The sequence below is a fragment of the Lineus longissimus genome, chromosome 17, assembly GCF_910592395.1.
Source record: "Lineus longissimus chromosome 17, tnLinLong1.2, whole genome shotgun sequence".
Classification (NCBI taxonomy): domain Eukaryota; kingdom Metazoa; phylum Nemertea; class Pilidiophora; order Heteronemertea; family Lineidae; genus Lineus; species Lineus longissimus.
Window position 1 is genome coordinate 15,824,703 of NC_088324.1, and position 22,106 is coordinate 15,846,808.

A 22,106-nucleotide genomic window follows, 5' to 3' on the forward strand; every position below is an offset into this window, starting at 1 on the left:
CCTCGTCTGATTGAATACATAATTTTTCAAAAGCTGACACTATAATAGGTGCATTGTGAGAGAATTCGGGAAGATTTTGCCCTGCCGGGAATGAACAAAATGCGAATGTTACTGAAAGAGATTTTGCTCCTCAAAGGACGATAATGTCCCCGCAGTCTCAGCTTTCACGATGTCAGTAATCTGGTAGAAACACCAATACTCCAAGTATTTTACCCTCTGTCCCGGCGTCTGGTAGGTGCCTTGTCTTACTCAGACGATAGATGGATATACTATTCTCAGGAAAGCTCCAAGCAGGTAATAACATTGATTGATTCACATCTCAAGACCCATGACATTCGATCTGCATGGAGATTGCCTGGTTGTAAATAAGCCATTCTGTTTGTTCGTGCAACTCGGGAGAAGAAATACTGCTGTCCTATTGATGTTTGTTGGCAAGTTGAAGGATAACCTACGTCTTTGGGTGATTATATTTGAAGGTTAGTCCAATTAGACTATTGCTTTGCAGATTCTCCGGCGCTCATCGCGAGAAAGGGTGACGGTGTCCAATGTTGGCACGCCTGAATTTGAAAGCAATCAGTGGCTTACACTGCTGGTTATTTATGTGTGATGACTACGCTAACATAAACCAAACACACCTTTTTTACAACTTAACCCCACGACTGTCACTCGCTCCCGGGCTCGACTGACAAATTGCCCATACTTTCGCATTAGGGGCGAAATTACATTGTAAGTTATCCAGCTATTGATCACCGAATTTGGACAGTTAGTATAAACCAAGATCACCAGCTCTTACCTCACAACAGACGCGATCGCGTCAGACCCTGCACAGTTCCGGCACGGACAGGCATTTCCTGAGAGACCCTCGCCATGGGTCGACAGGAAAATGCATGATTCTCACAGGTCCTCACTTCAAACATCAATCAAGTGACATAGGTTTGAAGATGAGTAGGAACTCTTCCCAACCGCGTGTAGTTGTCCTGCAGTTGTCCTGGTCGAACTTTGAACAAAATCTCATTAGTTTCGCGTCGTGTTCCCTCGAACTCCACACGCGCGCCAAAAACACCCACTTTGAGTAGAATTTCAGTAGTGGTTTTATATATTTTTAATTGTAGGCAGTCGTTGTTCATGTAAGCCTACTTGATTTCAAGGCTGTGATTGATGCGGATAATTGATGGCACGCGAGTTCGGGGAATTAGCTCCATCAAGGCAAATCAAGGCTTGATCGAGTTCGGGGAACTAGCTCCATCAAGACATATCAAGGCTTGTTTCAAGAACTCGGCCAGACGCATCCTCGTAGCCTGTAATATTATACAAGCAATCACTTTTATGAGCCTATTCACTTCCTTTCATTGCTGTTAGCAGTTGACCATGATAAATCTGAATATCAAAAAGCCTATTGACTCTAGCAGTCGAACCCTAACCCATTTCGTGATGGTCGGGGCAGCATAATTATCATTTAACAACAAATTATCAGCTCATTCGTCCACTGGAGTGGTAGTCGGTCGACACGTTTCGACATTGCAAAAGACGATTTTCGCTTTAAGATGAGCATCTGAACGTATGCAGATTGTTGACTTGGACGGTTATTGCAAATGCAAGCTTATTATTGTGTGTTTAGGGGTTAGTCGATATTGCACGAATATATCTAATGACAATGCCTATTCATGAGTGACCTAATTTTTTACAAAACGATTGTCAACAACATACTATTTTTAATAGAACGCGTGTATAGAAATGTTTCTCCATGTTGTTAGATGAAAATACAGCAAGGAAATGAGATTGTCGAGTGCCTGGAAATAGATGTTTTGTGGCTTAGAAGGATAAGAAATGTGGTTAAGTGGCAAGTTTCGGTCTGGTCGCGATATTTACAGGACAGCAAAGAGGCTTATGATTCAATCGATAGACCTTTCAACTAAAGTCTGTCTCCTCGAAGTCGGCAGTTAGCTTCAATGTGTCATCGGTTGATGAGGGCAAGATTGCATGGAGAGGTTGATGACATAAACGTTTGCCGCAGACCTTGGGACCAACCATTACAAGGCCCTCTTAAGGGTTATGATCCTCAGGTAGTGGACAAGTGTGCAGACGGAAAAATCATTTTTGATGTCAGCACCCCATGTTTAAGAATAGCAGTGTCATTTGAAGAACACCAGTGCTGTGTAGAGTCAGCAAATGCCGCCAGCCTAAAACAAAGGCTACCGGACATTGCCCATCCAAAAAAGCACGATTGCCAGCCAGGATGACCTTCCAATGTCTCCTGGCAATATTTCGAGAGTTCTGATCAGCAGGCCTATGCTTTCCATTTTTTCTCTTTCTTGATTGCTCCCACTATCTGACCTCAGCACAGGTCAAGGTCATGCCAATGCCAGGTAGACCAAATACCACGAAACGCTTAGTCTATTTAAAGATATGAAATCATGTCCCATGAATGTTGTAAATAATTTTTGCCACTGTCTCTTCGGCGCTGTGTCCCGGAACTGTGGCCCTCTTGGAACTGAGCCGTCTTGTCTCTTAACTTGAAAACAAGTTTAATTTCAGTCGCCTTATTGAAATATAGAGTTGCTCCTTGGGGCATGTAGATTCTGCCATGGACTCTGTACGGAATCAAGCCGCCCCAGGTGGTGGACCAATCGTTCTGATGAATAAACACTCTTTATATGATATACGGGCATCTTTATTGATAAATCTTTCTTCGTTCTCTGTCTTACAAATATTTCTAACTCCTTATGTATGTCGTTGATGCCGTAAAAGACTGAAAGAAGATGCAACACTTATTTTGAGTTCACAGATCAGAATGAAAGGAAAGAAATCCTAAAGCTAAAGCTAAACCTATCTCCAGAGACAAGGTATAAGAAACTAGCGTCCTAAAGATATAAAATCATCTATATAACACCAAAGGTGTGATATACTTGTATCAAGCTCAAGAATGGTCTTATAGTAACCAGTTAAGCCACTTGTCAAAGGTTATACTAATGAATTAAGATATGAAGTACATATGTGGTGGAGAACAAAGACTCCACATGGCTCATTTTGATGCTCACTTTACATGTCCAAAATATCTATCTATGAATAACCAGAAGACGGAAATATCACTTCCATGATATTAATAAAGGCATAGCTTATTACATACCGTGTTTGCCGCATTCTGGGGTCTAGGATTCCGCTGATATATGTTAGATTGAAATTGGCATAAATGTTTCTGATCTATCCAAGACAAGAGCATGTATGAGAAAGGATGGGAGGAAGTTGACTATCCCAAATCCTGGACATATAACCAAATAAATACTCCGTAAATCACAGCTAATAATCAAGGAATAAACGAAAGGAAACATCCTGAAATCTAACATGAAAACTATTTAAACCCAAACGATGATGTGTTAAACTTAAACCATCATGAAATATACTAAATCAAAAATTGGACTAAATCTTGAAAGGTGTAAGAATCAAGTATTTCTTAACAGGAAGTGAAGTGGTCCATAGTGCCTACAACCTTGGTGTACCACTCATGCCAGAGTTTGACCCGTCCAAAGTGCTTTCTAAGAGATGCTAACTGTGAGTCATCTTCAGCCACACAAAATAGAAAACATCTCACATTGCCTGCTGTCACACTCCCACCCAAATCACCTAAGTGATTTCCACAAAAAAACCTAAACTAATCAATCACCAAAGGTAATCCGAGGAATTCCATAACCTTATACTATGTACGTATCCAAAACTGTAATATCTACAAAAACATATAATTGTCGTATGAAAGAAAAAAAAACTTAAATCTAAACGCAATCTGGAAGGTAATGTGTAAAAGGACACAAAAAAATGAGAATGAGAAGAACTCCCACCCATTGAAGACCAGGAAGCTATAGGAAAATTAATCAGGCTGATCTGGGGACTTTTCCAGCAACATAATCAACTTGTGGATGGGTCTCTCCAGGAATCGGACCTTGCCCTTGCGCTTCCCGTCAGCCGTTAGCTCAGCACTAGCCATCCGGAGCTTCACTGTTCTTGTTAGATCATCCTTTCCTTTCTCAGTCGTCTCTACCATTGCCAGCTTCCAGTCGCATCTTGGTAGGTCTGCGTCATTTAGGATCACTATGTCTCCCACTTCAACGTTTCTTCTTTGCTTCTGCCATTTCTGGCGCTGTTGGAGATTCTGGAGATATTCTTTTCTCCATCTTTGCCAAAACTCATTGGCAAGATACTGAACCCTGCGCCATCTCTTCCGGGCATACAGATCCTCCTTGGGGAATACCCCAGGGGGTGGCATCAAGATGTCTGATTTCATCGTCAGCAACTGATTTGGAGTGATTGGCAGGGGTGCAGTAGGGTCGTTGAGGTTTTCTACAGTCAATGGACGGCTGTTGATTATCGCCATTACCTCATAGAACAATGTCCTGAGTGAGGAGGTGTCTAGACGGGAATGTGACAATCCTAGGACTACTCTCAGCACGCTGCGGATGGTTCGGATCTGTCGTTCCCATACGCCTCCTTTGTGGCTTGATTCTGGGGAGTTCATGACGAATTCGCAATCGCCCTGGAAGTGGGCTTGAATGGTTGCATCATCGATCTCTTTCATAGCCTCTTTCAGTTCTTGTCTTGCTCCTACAAAATTAGAACCCCGGTCACACCGGATTAGGCGTACTTTGCCCCTGAGGGCGACAAAGCATCGCAGGGCATTCAAAAAGACATCCGTTGTCATGTCATCCAATAACTCTATGTGTATGGCTCTGGAAGCCATACAGGTGAACAGAAGTCCATACCTTTTGATGGTCTTGCGCCTTTCTGTCACTTCAAATGGCCCAAAGACATCAATTCCGCAGTATGTGAATGGGGGAGAGGCGTCTAATCTATCTTTAGGTAGGTCAGCCATCTTCTGGACTTGAGTGGTACCCCTGAAACGTCTGCAAACAACACACTTGAAAATGTGTGAGGAGACCTGGGCAGAGCAACCTGGTATCCAAAATCCTCTGGCTCTCAACTCATTCATGGTCATTCCTCTGCCCTGATGTGCAGTCTTTTCATGATGATGCTTTATCAGCAGCTCAGCTACGGCAGTCTTCTTGGGGATGATAGCTGGATGTTTGGCTCTATAATTCAGGTTCGAATGTTTGAGCCTGCCTCCAACTCTCAGGATTCCATCTTCATCTGGGAAGGGGTCCAAGTTATAGAGCTGGTTGCCCTTCTTCAGATGTTCTCCTCTTTGCAGTTCGTCTATCTCGTCTGCAAAGGCTTCTCTTTGTATGCATAGGATGATGAACGTCTCTGAAGCTCTTCTTATCTCTGTCAAATCGGGTATACCTTTACCTAGCTTGCGTAAACAACGCTCACGAAGTGTAGATATGGCTGAGAGTAATCTTGACCAATCAGAAAACTTCTCAAACCTCTTCAGCATCGCTGTTCTCTCTGTGGCTTTAGTGGCTAGGGCTGTGACCTTCTTGACCTCGGGATCATCGTTTGAGATTTCATCATGATCAGGTGTTGAGTCGCTTACCTCAGGGAGTTGCTTTTCCCACAGGAATGCAGGCCCATTGAACCATCTGGAGGTTTCCAGTTCTTCTGCCTCCAGTCCTCTGGATGCATGGTCCGCTGGGTTGATATCTGTGGCTATGTGGCGCCACTGTCCTGGCTCTGACGACTCTCTTATTCTTTGAACTCTGTTGGCAACAAAGATTTTGAAGCGGCGTGCTTCATTTTGGATATACCCAAGAACAACCCTGGAGTCTGTCCAATAATAATTCTTCATTTCTTTGATCTTCAACTCTTTGTTGAGAAAGTCACTGATCTTTACAGACACTACAGCAGCCTGCAGCTCCAATCTGGGGACTGTTACAGGCTTCAGGGGGGCCACCCTTGCTTTAGACATTGCCAATGAGCAGTGAACCCTTTCAATCTCATCCACTAATCTCAGATAGCTGCATTGTCCGTACCCTGTGAGCGATGCGTCCGAGAAATGATGCAATTCCATCTGTTTGATGGGTCCAAAATCGGTCGGTTTGAAGCACCTAGGTATTTTTATGGTGGCCAGGCTTACCAGCCCCCGTCTCCATCCCTCCCACTTTGGGCGAAGCTCATTTGGAAGAGGCTGGTCCCAGTCTGTGCTCTCTCTACAAAGGTGTTGGAGTATCTGCTTACCAGTCAGCAGAAATGGTGCAAGGAAGCCAAGTGGGTCAAAAACCGAAGATACCATGGACAGGATGCCTCGTCGGGTGAGGGGTTGGTCTTGGATCGTCAGACGGAACTGGAAGACATCAGACTCAATACACCACTGAATGCCAAGGGCTCTCTCTATGGGGAGGTCATCAAGTGACAGATCAAGTTCCATGATATCCTTAGCTCTTTCGGACGGCGGGATGGACTCAAGCACTTCCCTGCTGTTTGACGCCAGTTTGTGGAGTCTCACGTTTCCTTTCTGGCAGATTGATCTCGCTCCTTTGATGACCTTGATTGCCTCTTCTACTTCGTCTGTGCTCCCTAAACCATCGTCCATGTAGAAGTTTTCAGCTATGAATGCGGAGGCTTCTGGGCTAAGGTCCTTGAACTGCTCCGCCATATGCCGTAGTCCATAGATGGCGCACCCTGGTGATGAAACTGCGCCAAAGAGGTGGACCTTCAGACGATAGCTCACTGGTTCTGTCTCAAGGTTTCCACCTTCCCACCACAGGAATCTTATGTAATCTTGATGGTCATCTCTGACTCGGAAGCGATGGAACATGCGCTCTATGTCACACATGAATGCGACCTTCCCAAGACGGAAGCGGCATAGTACACCCAGGAGCCCATTCAATTGATCTGGGCCCTGTAAGAGATGGTCATTTAGGCTTGTTCCCTGGAATTTAGCTCCACAATCAAAAACTACTCTGATCTTCTGTGGTTTTTTGGGATGATACACCCCATGGTGAGGAATATACCAGATTTGTCCCTTTCTATCGCTGTCCTCTGTCGCCCTTTCGGCATCTCCTTGCTTGATAATGTCTTCCATAAAGGCTGTGTAATCGGCAAAGTATTTGCTGTCTCTTCTAAATCTGCGCTTCAAGTGTTCCAGCCGGACCTTTGCCATGAAGATATTATAAGGGAGGGTTGGTTTCTTTTCTTTGAAAGGGAGTGGCATGTTGAAGAAGCCGTCCTTTTGCTGGTGGATGCCTTCACTCAGGATCCGAAGGAACTGGATGTCTTCTTGAGATACGGTGTTTTCTTGTGGTCCATCTTGTTTGAAATCAGCCTCTAATATCTCGGCTAGGTGGAGTGGTCTTAGTGTTGTTTCCTTGATGCTCGTCTTGAGCACAAACTTTACCGTATTTGGTGTTTCCGGTAGCTGGAGTGTCTCCGGGACCTTGGTTGATACAGCCATGCAAGATAGTCCTACACTGTCCCCCGAGGGCTGCAGGCAGTCCCCTCCAACAAGGCTCCAGCCAAGGGACGTCTCTATCGCAAAGGGTTCATTACCCTGCCCAAGGATGCTGGACCTCGGAGCCAGTGCCTGGGGGCAGTCAAAGCCAATCAGCAGCCCCACGTCGATGTCTTGGAGGGGTTGAAGCCTTGTGGCGACCTCTCTGAGGTGGGGCCACCTTTTGGCCACCTTTGGTGTGGGTATGTTGTCTTCATTCGCTGGTATAAACTCTCTTGAGTAAGCCACCGGGATGGGGATCTTTTCCTTGCTGTCAAAACCTCTGACCACGAGATGACGGTATTTCTGGCAATTTATTACTCTATCCTTCGTGGTCATCGTGGACAAACTCAACTGGGCTTGTGTGGAATGTGTCCCCAGCCGGCCTGCAGTGTGACTGAGTATGAAGGAAGTGTCTGATTGTGTGTCCAGTAGAGCATAAACCAATTGCTCTTTGTCAGGATTGTCTGAGCTGGACACCCAAACTGGCACTATCATGGCACAATTCTGTTTAGCAGTGGGACAGGCTGTCCTCTTGCAGGAAGCTTTCTCTCTCACTGTCTCTGTCGCTTCTTTTCCATCCTTCATAGGGTCGGGGTTCTTAATTGCTCTCTCTCCCCTTTCCTCATGGAGACTGGTCGGATGTTTCCCATTACAACGCTTGCAAGTGCCGCGTTTGGGGCACTCCTTCACCATGTGGCCCTTTTTCAGACACCCATAGCAAAAACCTCCGTTCTTGACAATCTCCTGCTTCTCTTGTCTTGATTTTGCGGCAAGTGAGCGACATTCTTGAATGTAATGTCCCTTTTTTCCGCAGAAGCTGCACACGCTGGTCTGTCCCTGAGCAGCGTAGGTAGTTGTAGTGTTCTTGTTGTCACCGGTCGTTTTAGTAAGAAGGGTCTTTGCTCCTGGTCCCTTGGTACCCTTCGCCGCGTCTTTGGGGTTAGGCTCCACCGCTGTCTCTGGGGACTTCAGCGATCCTATGGAAACAACTGGGTCACACGCGATCTCGGCCTCTTCCAGGAGAAAGGTCCTGAAATCTTTGAATGTAGGGTACTCTCTTCTGGTCTTTTTGATCTTGTTGACGGTGCGGCCCCACCTGGAAACTATCCAATCTGGAAGCTTTTGGAGTAATTTCCTATTCTCCCAGATATCATTCAACATGTTGAGGCCCTTCACCTCCTCCTGAGCAATTGCGCACTGCTCTAGGAAATCGGATAATTTCCTGAGTCCTTTGCTGTCTTTTCCAGACAGCTTGGGCCAGGAGTCCAACTTCTTTCTGAATGCATCAGATACGGCAAAGTCACTGCCGTACCTGTCTTCTAAGATCTCTTTTGCCTTCTCGTAGGCGTTCTCTGAACGAAGAAGAGAGCAGCCTGCAACCGCTTCTCTTGCCGGGCCTCCTAAATATTTTTTAAGATAGTGTATTCTCTCATGAGATGGTACACCTCGACTCTCTATCAGGCTCTTGAATGAGGCCATCCAGTCTGGGAAGAGGAGGGGGTCTCCACTGAAGATGGGCGGCTCTGGCACCGGAAGGCGTCCCAGGTTAATTGATGCTGCCAGGGTGTTAGCGATAAAGGCCAGATCGCTAACCGTCTCTTGCTTTGGGGCAGGTGTCTCCGGTTGGGGAGACCATACTGAGGCTTCAGGCCTCAGGGACGACCCAGGCAATCTCTTTGGGTTTTCTGTCTTCGGAGCTCTCCCGCTTGGAGGGTGGAACAAGACTTGAGCCGACTGTTGGACTTGTGCCTGTTTCCTCTGTGTCTCTGTTACTGTCACGTGTGGCAAAGGTGACTGCAGCGAGGGTGTTGTCCTTAACTCTCTGAGTGGCTCCATCCGGGTAGCAAGCATGGTCATGGGGTTGACTGGTAGCCTCTCTGGTTCCCGGGTTGGTTCCATCGGAGTCTGCTGTGCCGACATAGGAGGAACTTGAAACTGCCTGATCTCCGACACGGATGGGGCCTCTTCTTCTTCGTAGGCCTGAAGACGAGCTTCCTCCATCTTCAGCTCCTTTACCAACTTCTGGCGCTCAAGGGCTCTTTTCAACACGGCCTGCTGAGATTCAGCTTCCGCCTTTCTCTTTGTTTCATTTAGTTGTAGCTGGAGAATCTGATCCTCGATCATATCCTCCTCATCCTGGACCAACAAAGCCGCTCTTAACGATGCAGTCTTCGCTGCAGCCTCTCTCCTGGCAAGGGACGCGCTGGATACTGAGGAACTTGACCTCCTTGACCTGATGGACCTGCATGACCTTGATGATCTGGAGTGGGATGATGAGCGACCATCTTCGCTGTTCCGATGCTGAGGACTTTCGTTCAGGAATTGGATTAAACCCCTGGCATGTGAGGTGGCCTGATCAACCCCTCTGCGGATCTCTGAGGGAGGTGAGCTGAAAGTGGCCCGCACCTCATCGTAATCTCCGGCAATTCTGTCGGAAATTCTGTTTAAATCTGCTACCAGCGTGTCCCGGTAATCTGGGATCAAGCTGAAGTCATAATTGGAGCAGGTGTCATGCGCATACGCTCCAAATTTCTCTAGTTCTCTGAAGGTGTGCCAGAATTTCTGACACACCTCTTGCCTCTGATTTTCTCTGGCCTTCTCTGTAGGTCGCCGCGTGCGCAAGGATCTGCGCGGACCTTGCGTCGGTTCGCCGGTCCTCCTTTCTGGCTCTCTTTCTGGTGCTTGTTTCTCATCGGCGTCCTTCTCTACGTCAATCAGCGTGTCAGTGGGCTGTCGGCTCTGCTCTCTGTCAGCTTCATGCTTATGGAATAGGGCGGGCAAGTCAAAGCTATCTGACTGTTGCTCAAGAGGTCTCTCTTGGGTTCTCTCTTCTGAGGTTTGGGTCTGGGTTCGGTCTCCTTCCTGGGTACTAGTCTCTGTTGCTGGCAAAGTTTCCATATTGTAGCGCCCCAATTAACCTAAAGCTTCTGAAAGGGATAGATTTGACCAAGTTCACTTAACTCTGAAACTAAAAACCTTTTTTTTTGCAAAGGGGTAAAAAAACCAACTCTACTCTGTGTTTGTTTTCCCTTTTACCCAAAAATAAAGGCTTATAAACTCTACTCTGAGGTGAAAATGGATCCGACAAAATCAATAACTCCCAAAAGTAAATAGCTAAATGGCAAAAAGGTAACACGCAGGCAATATGAAAATACCAATGGACATCATAACACAATCAGGCATGAGTCAATGAAGTACCAAGATCGTAAACACTTACCCCAATCCGTCCTCAGTTCAGGTCACATGAGATGAGTTACATCAACATGGCAACAGAATGCAAATGACACATGGTAATGAAACGCCACTCCAAGAATAGGCCTGAGGTTAACTCTAGCATTGATCCTATAATCCTAAGATCCTGGAAGTCCATAATAGTCCGTGAATGTTGACAGTAGAGATTTATCCTCACAGTCCCAGTTCTTTTGGTTGGTTTGTTCTTGTTTGTTCTTGTTCCTTTATTTTTATTTACTAAATGCGATATCCAATTGATAGAAGTTATTCCATCTGTCCTCACTCACTGCACTGTAGGTCATGGGTTTAGTTGAGTTCAGCATATGAAAGTCAAATGTTTCTGTACAAGATCGTATGGCCATCAGAGTCAGCTGTGACACACTGACCTGTTGACAAACAAACAAAACAAACTGCCAGGAGATCCTGGAATAAAGTTTATGTCATCTGACATCGACTGCCTGACTTCTTGGAAGTTCTTGGAAGTTTCTCTGGAACTCTTTCTTTTTTTCCTAAGGAGTTGACTGGTGCACATGGGTATGCACACGTCTTTTACTGTAGATTCTGCCATGGACTCTGTACGGAATCAAGCCGCCCCAGGTGGTGGACCAATCGTTCTGATGAATAAACACTCTTTATATGATATACGGGCATCTTTATTGATAAATCTTTCTTCGTTCTCTGTCTTACAAATATTTCTAACTCCTTATGTATGTCGTTGATGCCGTAAAAGACTGAAAGAAGATGCAACACTTATCTTGAGTTCACAGATCAGAATGAAAGGAAAGAAATCCTAAAGCTAAAGCTAAACCTATCTCCAGAGACAAGGTATAAGAAACTAGCGTCCTAAAGATATAAAATCATCTATATAACACCAAAGGTGTGATATACTTGTATCAAGCTCAAGAATGGTCTTATAGTAACCAGTTAAGCCACTTGTCAAAGGTTATACTAATGAATTAAGATATGAAGTACATATGTGGTGGAGAACAAAGACTCCACATGGCTCATTTTGATGCTCACTTTACATGTCCAAAATATCTATCTATGAATAACCAGAAGACGGAAATATCACTTCCATGATATTAATAAAGGCATAGCTTATTACATACCGTGTTTGCCGCATTCTGGGGTCTAGGATTCCGCTGATATATGTTAGATTGAAATTGGCATAAATGTTTCTGATCTATCCAAGACAAGAGCATGTATGAGAAAGGATGGGAGGAAGTTGACTATCCCAAATCCTGGACATATAACCAAATAAATACTCCGTAAATCACAGCTAATAATCAAGGAATAAACGAAAGGAAACATCCTGAAATCTAACATGAAAACTATTTAAACCCAAACGATGATGTGTTAAACTTAAACCATCATGAAATATACTAAATCAAAAATTGGACTAAATCTTGAAAGGTGTAAGAATCAAGTATTTCTTAACAGGAAGTGAAGTGGTCCATAGTGCCTACAACCTTGGTGTACCACTCATGCCAGAGTTTGACCCGTCCAAAGTGCTTTCTAAGAGATGCTAACTGTGAGTCATCTTCAGCCACACAAAATAGAAAACATCTCACATTGCCTGCTGTCACAGGGCATCAAAGGGATGAATAGATGAATGACTGAGTGCCTGAATATGAATGACAGACCACCATACCATATATCAGGCGTGGTGAGGATTCATGCCTGCTGCTTCTGCTGATTCAGGATGAACAACTATCGGTGGATTTAAATAGCTCCTCTGTAATTCTGTATCAAATAGGCATTTGACAGCAGTACCGGGCCTACCGTATACCCCCAAAACTACTTCATTACCAAGACTTGATTTTCCCTTTGCCGTGGATCGAGTTTGTTTACAATATGCAGCGCCATCTTGGAAAAGCCGTGACGTCACCGCGGTATCCTCCTTGCTTCATTACTGTACAGCAGTAAAGGTTCTTTCAAATTAACCGCGGGACACATCCAAACACGAAAGACTCATGCCTTTAAATGGAAAGAACTCAATGAGGACCTCTATCTTATACTTGACAGAATGACCTCCGTAATGAAGTCCACCGAGACATAAGAACTACTGATTTAGTGAAACAAAAGGAAGAAGGACTGTGAATGCGGATGTCTCGCAGGATTTATGACACAAACAGGGATGTACCGTTCAGGTAAGTGTAGGGATTGCTACTTTAGTTGAACTGGTATGCCTTTCTGAAGTTGGTTTGGGCTACTTTATTTTCATTCCAATTGGTGCAATGATACTAGTATGACAACAATACACTACGGTCTCGTGTGTTTTGATATGACGAGTCGTAATGATCCAACCCTCTTCCCAGTAATATCAAACTTTTTAGCACAGTATAACCTTATAGAAATCAACCTTCTGCTATCAAAACTGAGGCGAAGTAAAGCTGTGCTTGAGCGAAGTGACCTGATCTTGTTATTTACCTTTCAGGTACCTTCCCAGGCCAACCTTCGACGAGTGTGCTCGCCTCCTCAATCCAAAAACCACCAAGTACAGTTGGCAGGAATTGGCGCAAAAACTAAAAGTCCCCCCAGAAGATATATCGGTAGGTAGAACGTCGGTCTACTCATGCTATCATGAGGATACTCTCCAGGTCGAAATGCCCGATAAGATTCTTAGAGATGCAGAATCTTGCAAAGATTCAACAGTTCATGTCTTCAAAACTGAATGAAATCCTAACCAAATAATCTTACAAAAATCTTCTTGTATTGCACGTAACATGTACTTATACGAAGCGAAGAAGATCTTCACCAAAGAATCAAGAAGATCTTCACTAAAGAATCCAACAATAATATTTTACGAAGAGAGCTGTCCATGGGTTAGGATGAGTATGACTTGGCCTAATGGGGCTAAAACTTGCACATTTATGAAAATTTTATCTCTTATCACTCCAACGCATGAAATTGTGGTCCAAGTGTATATATTTTTGATGACCATTGCAGTACATTATCTGTCATACAATAACGGCTTACACAAAATCACTCAAGACATATTTTTCTTTTGCAATGCCTACATGTGTTGAAATATGAAGGCATTCAAATATTCCATCTTGTTTACCGCTCAGCCACCTCAGTGTTAAAACTTGAGGTATGACCTGGCGAAGTTGACTTTGGGAGATTGCGGTGTTTGTTTGGGCGAAGGTTGGCCGGTACGATCATACACCATGCCCAACTGTACAGTGTGCACAAATAACAAATGACTAATCTATTGGCCATTATACTGTCATGACTTTGACACATGGCAGTTAATGAATGATCGATACTGGAATTAAAAAATCCTCTAAAACTCGCAAGTCATTCAATCATATACTAATTATCCAAGAGGGGGTAGGGGTGTAAGAAAAAACACTGAAACACCCAGAGATATGCTTTCCAGCTTGAATTCGTTTTAAAAATCGGCTACGAATCGCCACAATATGATGTTGAACCCCCCCCCCCCCCCGAAATCTTATCTATGTGGACATAAAGGCCGTAATTGGAAATTTGAGCTGTATTTCACAGGCCGACTCTGATCGTTATATTTTTTGTATCAATATACATATATATCACCGTATTTTGGGTCAATCGAGGAATGGCCTACATCGAATTCGGATCATGACGTTCATAACAAATAGACCGGTATGCCAATCTTTGAAAACAGATTGAATACCTTAAGGTGCGCCGGGCAAATTCTCAAAATTACACATCAATATTAGACCGACAGCCTTGGCAGAATATCTACAAATAATGTTCATTCGCTGTGGTAGAAATGTTCTTCCCGGTATTTCAAGTCCCAATATAAACACCGTTTCATAGAGTTATCATAGCGTCTCTTGAAGTTTATATCCACAACAATTAAGAGTACGTTTGGAATTAATTATCTACTTGATTTATATCGACACTATTTCAGTTATCACCCTCAATACATATTTTTAGTTGCGAAGCCCTTTTTACCAGTTTCTTAATTCCAGTTTATTGGATCCCCTGGCGTTACCAACGCGGATCTACCACCAGCTGCCCTCACTCTTCAGTGGTTCCAGTACGGTGGGTTCAGAGAAAATGGAAAGTTACCCAAGAACTACAAGGAGAAGGGTGGGACCCTGGCCATCATCATTGAGAAGCTCGGAGAATTCCCGAGAACTGATGTCATACAGTTGTTAGAGGATGAGACAATTCTCAGAGGTAATGAATACTGGTTGACACTTCAAGTGAATACATACGTGCGGCAAGTGTCACGTCTAATATTTTAATCATATGTTTGAATGGAGATTATCTCATCAAATTTCTTTCAAGCGCAAACACCTGCCACAGTCCATATCTCCTTCACCATCATACATGTCAAAGCCGTGGTCGCAACCCCTTCCTAGGTCTCGATAAACAAACCCGATAACCTTTTTTTTCAGTCATGCACGATGAGTTCAACAAGGATAAGGACAGGGACAGTGATGACAATGAACGAAAGGCACCGGTAGAAGACTCCGACCCTGTAGATGGGTTTCTCAGGGGAACTACGGCAAACACAGACGACAATCAAGGTGACTCGGACAATGTGAATATTACGATACACAGTGCTAATATTACCATCGATGGAACGGCACAATTAATAATTAATGTAAGCAATGAAAATGATAGTGTTAGAGGACTTGCAAATGACAATGGGGAAACATGGGAAAAATGGGCTCGCCGAACTCAAGAACAGAAGGTTGTTGCCAGCAGATTTGGTGGGAGCGACACCTCGGGTAGTGGGACCCCATCTCCAGGAGAGTCTCCACCCTCAAACGGCGCGAGGCCAAAGGACCGAAGAGGAGGCAAATCTAGGAGACCATCCTGTGGGTCACCTGGACAGAGTGGCCCCATTAACGGAAATAATCATGAATTGAGGCCATGTCGGCATATGTTAGATGCTTCGTCGCCAGACGCCTCACCGCCAAGAAACGGAGACACAAAAGATGGAGGAGAATTGGACTTGAAGAAAGGGTCTCTACGCCAGGATGGACAACAAAGATCGAACAGACATTCCAAGTCGTTCAACCGTCAGGTTAGCAACACTTCAGTCAGCAGTTGCGAAATGTTGCTCCCTGAATCGCTGCCTCTCAATGGCCCTATCACAGACACTGACAGTGAAGCGAGCTCTCTGAACAGTGTAGAGCTTTTGGCGCTCACCGAGCAGCTACAGCCGCACACGGTACGGACCCCTCCGTGGGGTATGAAGCAATGCTCCTGCGTGTCAGGCATGTGTAAACGTAAACATGGCCCGATGGTGGGTTCTAACCGACCTGTACAATTGCAGACCCAAAGGAGTGAGTATGGTACATCGGGAACGAGAGGCAGGAACAACTCGGAGCCGAATGTTCTCCAGAATATTGATGGTAAGATTCGTTTATGATGTCCGAAAGAGACCGAAAGGTCCCTCTAGCTACATGCAGGACTAGTGTAAAGAATAGTGGAACACCCAGATGACATAGCTTAGTAGCATGCATGAAGGATGACAGTGCAATAGAGGAATGCTACCTGTATGTGCTCATGGCAAGGGTTAACAGTTTTGAGGCGGCGACACCCGACTCGTCACTTAAACCAATCAAAAGGTTTTCAAGTCAAACGATTGTGAAACCCAAGGTCGCATCGATAGCAGTGCTGTCTAACGTCATTTCGTTGAATTATTGATAGCTTGCCATATAGTATGTGGATAGTTTAATGCAGATACATTGGAACCCCGGTATCACGACCACTCATTGGACCGAGGTTGAAGTTGAAAATCTGGTCATTGTGCCCGCCCAATCCAGTGGCCGTGGTCTGGGTACCAGGGTGGTCGTGTAACCAGGGGCCTTGTAATGGTAATTAGAGAGGAAACCATTCCGGACCGGTGATTCTTGGTCGTCATAGTGGGATGGTCGTGTTGTCGGGGTGTTCGCCGACCGGGGTTCCACTGTAGTAAATCATCCACTTCAAGCCCACTTGTGTGACACCAGTGTCATTCACAGCTGTAATGATACATGTATCTTAGGTTTTCCGACACCCCAACACAAATTGAGAGGTCAAATGAGTTAGGCTTTGATTCATGAAACCAATATATCTGCTTCGTCTCATTTTAGGCCCCGTCCTCCTCCTATGCGACACAACCTTGATGAAACAAGAAACCTCCCGAGCTGTCTTGACTACCATTGGCGGAGCTATACGCAACCGCTTCAAAACAACTGATGGCTCAGATCCGGTCCAGTTTAGCTTGTGGGGTGCGGCGCGATGCCGGTATTCTAAGGATGGGAATATTCGTCAGGAAATAGCCCTGTCATTAGAGAAGGTAATCCGTTTGCTGCAGTATGAAACATATTTTGACGACTTGTTGTATCATCCCGGAGCATATGGACAAGTGTAAAAAGTACCCACGACTTCATTATAAGAAAAAAGCCGACAAGACCATGATATTTTATAATCTTAAAACAGATGTGTCAGATGTGGGTTGACGGAGGAGCCACTGTCAAACAATATACCTTGCTGTGTTTATTCTCAATACACTAGCTCGCACAATGGCAATACAGATGGTGACGTCACCTTAATGTCTATCTAGTTTATGATCACTTGAGTGTACTTCGAATATTGTAATCTCTTGTAACCATTCCCAAAATGTGAACAATATTAAAGAATGAAATAGAATCGATAGAACTTTGTGCGCACCACATTGGCCCAATGGTCTGGGACAGTTTTCAGTTGCCACTTAAACTTTCTCTCAAACTTCACTACTTTTTAAATATTTTCGGTTGATTTCCAATCTACTTTTGGTTCTGTCTATTTCAGAGCGCCTTGATTGTGATATTCGCCAATAGGCAGTACCTGAAGGCAATCGCGGCAGTGGAAAACGACAACTTCGTCCCAAAAGTGGATGAAGAAAAGACGAAGTGTAACGTGCATTACATCTATCATCTGATGCGAACAAACCATCAGCAGCAGTTGAGTATGAATAAGATGGTTATATTTTGTCAAGGAGACCAGAAAAAGGCTCTGCCACCTTGGCTCATGAATTCCCACATTGTGGCGCCCTGGCCAGTAAGTATTGACGATGTAACGAACGTACTGCTTCAAGTCTTTCCTCCACAGGCCAGGCTGATATCAAGGGCGCTTTCATACTCTTCATAGACTCAATGCCCGAAAGACATGCGAGAAGACTGTCAGGATGCAGTTCAGCGCATAGGACCTACAATACGCAAACATCGCCAAATAAAATATAAGCTAGAGAAGAGAAGTGATTGCGTCCGTCATTGAACATTTCCGGAGCCATTGCTAAATCTCGGGTGTTCTTCTGGTACATTTAACCAAGAATTCTTAAAGACTTTATGAATTCTCATTTGGCATCTTTTGGCAAGCGACAATACTTCATTCTGACAACACTAAAAGTACACGTGCTATGTTGTATACAGATTACATGTAAATAATTATATATATGTATTTAGCATTCGGATGGAATGTGAAAGAAGTTCTAAAAACTGTAAAAATCACTATGTAAAGATGATTATACATAATAGAACATGTCTTCCCGAAATAAAAACAATCAACTTATCAGGAGCAAAGCGCGTTATTATTATTGTCAGTTTTGATGGAGACGATACTGATGAACACAGAAATATGATAGCCTCGTCCATGCTTTATGTTAGAACAGGAATAGCCTCAACTCCGTGTCTGTTTAATGACGATAGACAAACAAACAAATGCAGTAACTGGGATAAAAAATGATGCTCTATAAACGTAGAGACCTGTTTAGTGTGCATCTCAAACATTCAGGAAGCAGAAGTGGATGTCTATTTTTGCAGGATCAGACGGTGTTGATGATTACGGCACTGTTCATTCAGTTGCCTTGAAGGCGTATGTGTGTTTCGCGCCAAGTTCATACATCATTCAGGAGGTGACATGCCTATTTCACCTTCAAATTATGTTTGATATTATTTATCACAACCGAGATCAAATATCGTCAATCGGAGAAAGTCACACCGTGACAGGTTCATGCAACATTGATCGCTGGCTCTTTCCCCATTAATATGTTAGGCAAGTTCCATCACAACCATCGATCATGGTGTCTGTATTCAACTTGCATAAATATGACATATCCCAACTGTAGTCAGATGAATGATGTAATCACACTTTGCAAACGAAAGACACTCTTTACAGCACTTGAAGGTAGTTGTGGTCGTGAAGGTGTTGACCACCTTGAGTGTGAAAGGAATTGGTCCAAAGACGGGCTTCATTGTGTACGTTTTCACCCTGGCATCCGAGCCAGCAGTGCGAATGGCTTTTTTGACAACACCTCCTTCTGGAAGAAAAGGTATGCATGTTACAGCAGCACGTGCCAATGTCATCAAAGCGATAAAAACAAGTCTCATTAATTCCATGGCAAATAGGAGAAGAGGACACAATGGTCTTGCGTGATGTGGATGGGGATACCACCGGATTTCATTTGTATTATCGTGAATTGCCCAATAACAGTGTCAGGCAAACATAAACATGCCACCAACATAACGTGCAGCAACCACCATCTACTAAACATGCCGCAACCACCATCTACTAAACATGCCGCAACCACCATCTACTAAACATGCAGCAACCACTGACATTACATCAGAAATGAATAAGCGAGCCTTTGATAACATAAAGGTAGTGGTGTCGAATTCTGATGAGTGGTCGTGCCTGTTGTAGCCCTTCCCCTCCCCCCTCCCCAAGGCCTATACCTCTGTAACATCGGAGTCATACGAGGTCCTCAAAAAGGAGAGCCGTACAGAGAGAGGTGTAACTGCCGAGTGACTAGGCTATCACCTGAACCTACAAAGACAGCCGTACAGAGAGAGGTGTAACTGCCGAGTGACTAGGCTATCACCTGAACCTACAAAGACAGCCGTACAGAGAGAGGTGTAACTGCCGATTGACTAGGCTATCACCTGAACCTGAGAGAGGTGTAACTGCCGAGTGACTAGGCTATCACCTGAACCTACAAAGACAGCCGTACAGAGAGAGGTGTAACTGCCGAGTGACTAGGCTATCACCTGAACCTACAAAGACAGCCGTACAGAGAGAGGTGCAACTGTATGCCGAGTGACTAGGCTATCACCTGAACCTACAAAGACAGCGGTACAGAGAGAGGTGTAACTGCCGAGTGACTAGGCTATCACTTGAAACTACAAAGACAGCCTTACAGAGAGAGGTGTAACTGCCGAGTAACTAGGCTATCACCTGAACCTACAAAGACAGCCTTACAGAGAGAGGTGTAACTGCCGAGTGACTAGGCTATCACCTGAACCTACAAAGACAGCCGTACGGAGAGAGGTGTAACTGCCGAGTAACTAGGCTATCACCTGAACCTACAAAGACAGCCGTACAGAGAGAGGTGTAACTGCCGAATTACTAGGCTATCACCTGAACCTACAAAGACAGCCGTACAGAGAGAGGTGTAACTGCCGAGTTACTAGGCTATCACCTGAACCTACAAAGACAGCCGTACAGAGAGAGGTGTAACTGCCGAGTTACTAGGCTATCACCTGAACCTACAAAGACAGCCTTACAGAGAGAGGTGTAACTGCCGAGTTACTAGGCTATCACTGGAACCTACAAAGACAGCCGTACAGAGAGAGGTGTAACTGCCGAGTGACTATTACTGAAGACGAACGAATTAGGAATTACCTATACAGTGCAACTGGAGTCGACATCTGGCACATTTAGGTATTCTGCACCCCTGGAGGCCATCTGGCTGGAGAAAGGGAATCACCTTGCTTTTGTAGGACTCGCCCCAGCTGAAAGAAAGGGGTTGAAGATACAAGCATTGGTACATTCCAGTGTGGATCAGAGGAAACTGGTTCATTCATTAAGCAAAAAATGAATACAAGTGCAATGTTATGGCAACATGTGGATCGATATTTTGGTGATTGTCACTTCAGGTGGTCGCAGATCATACTCAAACAAAATTATCAACCGGCTGCCTTGAAGTATTTGCACTCTTGAGAACGATCTTGTTGGGGGTATAAGTTATGCTAGATCAACCCACCGCCACTGGAGGAAGCGAATACGTCTATGTGTATACTCACAAGCTGTGATCGTTGCATCCAAACATGTAATACCCTGCAGGACACACGAAGGAAGGATTTGCTGTGTATTTCTGGCTTGTCACCAGTTCCTTGACCACATTCTTCCCATACATGCACACGTTGACAGCCTGTAAAGTACTAAAGCTAAAGGAGCAGGGGCAAATGCTGTGTTTTTCAGGCTGTAAGGGGCCTGCGGGCATTTACATGGAAGACCAAAACTGAAATAGTGCTTTTCATTGACCTGGGTTGTTTAAAAGTGCTTTGCAGTAACTTTACTCCATCGAGGACTTTTAATCAATGGATCGCCACGAGTTCGAAACCAATTTCCAGGCTTTGCGTCCAGTTATGCATACGCTAGGATAAGTACACCTTGGTTACCTCCGGTAATTTTGTTTCGACTTCTGGCGATCGCGATGTTGATTCCAAGGCCCCCAATGAGTCTTACAGGTCTATACAGAGAAACTTCAAACATCACATTGATCGACTTGACCAATCTTTTATCTGAACTTGATGGGATGTACGTGGAACTTATAGCTAGGCCCATCATGCCTTTCGTATAGTCTTACAAGTTTTTGAAGGGTTTAAAAAGAGTTCTTAAAAAAGAGAATCCATACCTTAACTGAGCCAACGGTGCCTCTCGAGTATGCAGAGCACTCTTTCGAGGTCGAATTCCTGATTTTGGAACCATCGGCTCTGGCACGAATATCAACCTCACACCTAATCATGACATAATCAGCCGGACATGCAGCCGATGTTGATTCACCATCATCCACGCGTGGAGAAGAGGGGCCGTATTCAACAACAAACCCCCATGCACCTAAAAATGGAACAAATTGGATGATTACTGATTTGTCGGCTACACTTCTCCATGCTTTGACTTAATTATGTATACCGGTGTAACGTGTTTGTTGCTCTTCATCAGTTTTTCAATACAATAGACTGCTAGACTGACCAGGACTTTTCAGTGGGGGGAAAGACCAAAAAAAAACATTACATCAGCGCACCCAAACAATCCAAGAAACAAACAGAAGTGAAACTGTCAAAAACATTACACCATCCCTAGTCAAGGATAATCGTCAATCAATCGATAATCATTTGCAGGATTAATAATTGGATTATTACAATGAATATAATGAAATTGTGTCGACTTTTAGACTAAAAAGGCAGCAACCTCATATTTTACCGGAAGTGGAATAGAAAAAATAATTGTGAGATTTCAAAAAATCAAAACGCCCAATGTAAAAATTAGTACTTACACAAAATATGATAGAGTAGAACAAACAGGCAAGTCAAAATAGCTCCTCGTCCTCCCGCCATTGTTGTCCGAAAGTACGTAAATCTCTTCCAGGTCTGACTGCATGCATGTCCAATATTGACTACGACGCAGATACCCCCTCCCCAAACTCGTTAATATGTAATTCAGCAGCCACACTGGGAACTCATCGGCCCTA

The 22,106-nt window shown here is 44.4% G+C and overlaps 3 protein-coding genes across 3 annotated transcripts; 1 reads left to right on the forward strand and 2 right to left on the reverse strand.

Annotated features, from left to right (window-relative positions):
• The first annotated feature begins 335 nt into the window (after positions 1-335).
• LOC135501467 (uncharacterized) lies at positions 336-18,110 on the forward strand. Its single transcript, XM_064793598.1, has 7 exons — positions 336-476; positions 12,635-12,759; positions 13,047-13,161; positions 14,566-14,776; positions 14,998-15,963; positions 16,687-16,892; positions 17,387-18,110. Exons 2-7 carry the CDS (start codon positions 12,710-12,712, stop codon positions 17,723-17,725), a joined length of 1,887 nt encoding a protein of 628 aa, XP_064649668.1. The 5' UTR covers positions 336-476; positions 12,635-12,709; the 3' UTR covers positions 17,726-18,110.
• LOC135501044 (uncharacterized) lies at positions 3,863-10,276 on the reverse strand. The gene has a single exon (XM_064792764.1). The coding sequence runs from the start codon at positions 10,274-10,276 to the stop codon at positions 3,863-3,865; it is 6,414 nt and encodes a 2,137-aa protein (XP_064648834.1).
• A 19-nt stretch (positions 18,111-18,129) lies between the features above and the next one.
• Positions 18,130-22,088, reverse strand: LOC135501468 (uncharacterized). Its single transcript, XM_064793599.1, has 5 exons — positions 21,912-22,088; positions 21,270-21,472; positions 20,656-20,783; positions 20,255-20,364; positions 18,130-18,893 (listed from the first exon to the last, which is right to left on the reverse strand). Exons 1-5 carry the CDS (start codon positions 21,970-21,972, stop codon positions 18,667-18,669), a joined length of 729 nt encoding a protein of 242 aa, XP_064649669.1. The 5' UTR covers positions 21,973-22,088; the 3' UTR covers positions 18,130-18,666.
• Between the last annotated feature and the right edge of the window lie 18 nt (positions 22,089-22,106).

Bases quoted from the DNA above. Each gene is read 5' to 3' on its own strand.
- LOC135501044 (XM_064792764.1), bottom strand. From the start codon at position 10,276: ATGGAAACTTTGCCAGCAACAGAGACTAGTACCCAGGAAGGAGACCGA.
- LOC135501467 (XM_064793598.1), top strand. From the start codon at position 12,710: ATGCGGATGTCTCGCAGGATTTATGACACAAACAGGGATGTACCGTTC. The intron at 13,162-14,565 runs GTAGGTAGAACG...TCTTAATTCCAG, and splicing joins TCCCCCCAGAAGATATATCG to TTTATTGGATCCCCTGGCGT. The intron at 16,893-17,386 runs GTAATCCGTTTG...TGTCTATTTCAG, and splicing joins TAGCCCTGTCATTAGAGAAG to AGCGCCTTGATTGTGATATT.
- LOC135501468 (XM_064793599.1), bottom strand. From the start codon at position 21,972: ATGGCGGGAGGACGAGGAGCTATTTTGACTTGCCTGTTTGTTCTACTC. The intron at 21,473-21,911 runs GTAAGTACTAAT...TTCCATTTTTAG, and splicing joins TCTACTCTATCATATTTTGT to GTGCATGGGGGTTTGTTGTT. The intron at 20,365-20,655 runs GTGAGTATACAC...CCTTTCTTTCAG, and splicing joins GGATGCAACGATCACAGCTT to CTGGGGCGAGTCCTACAAAA.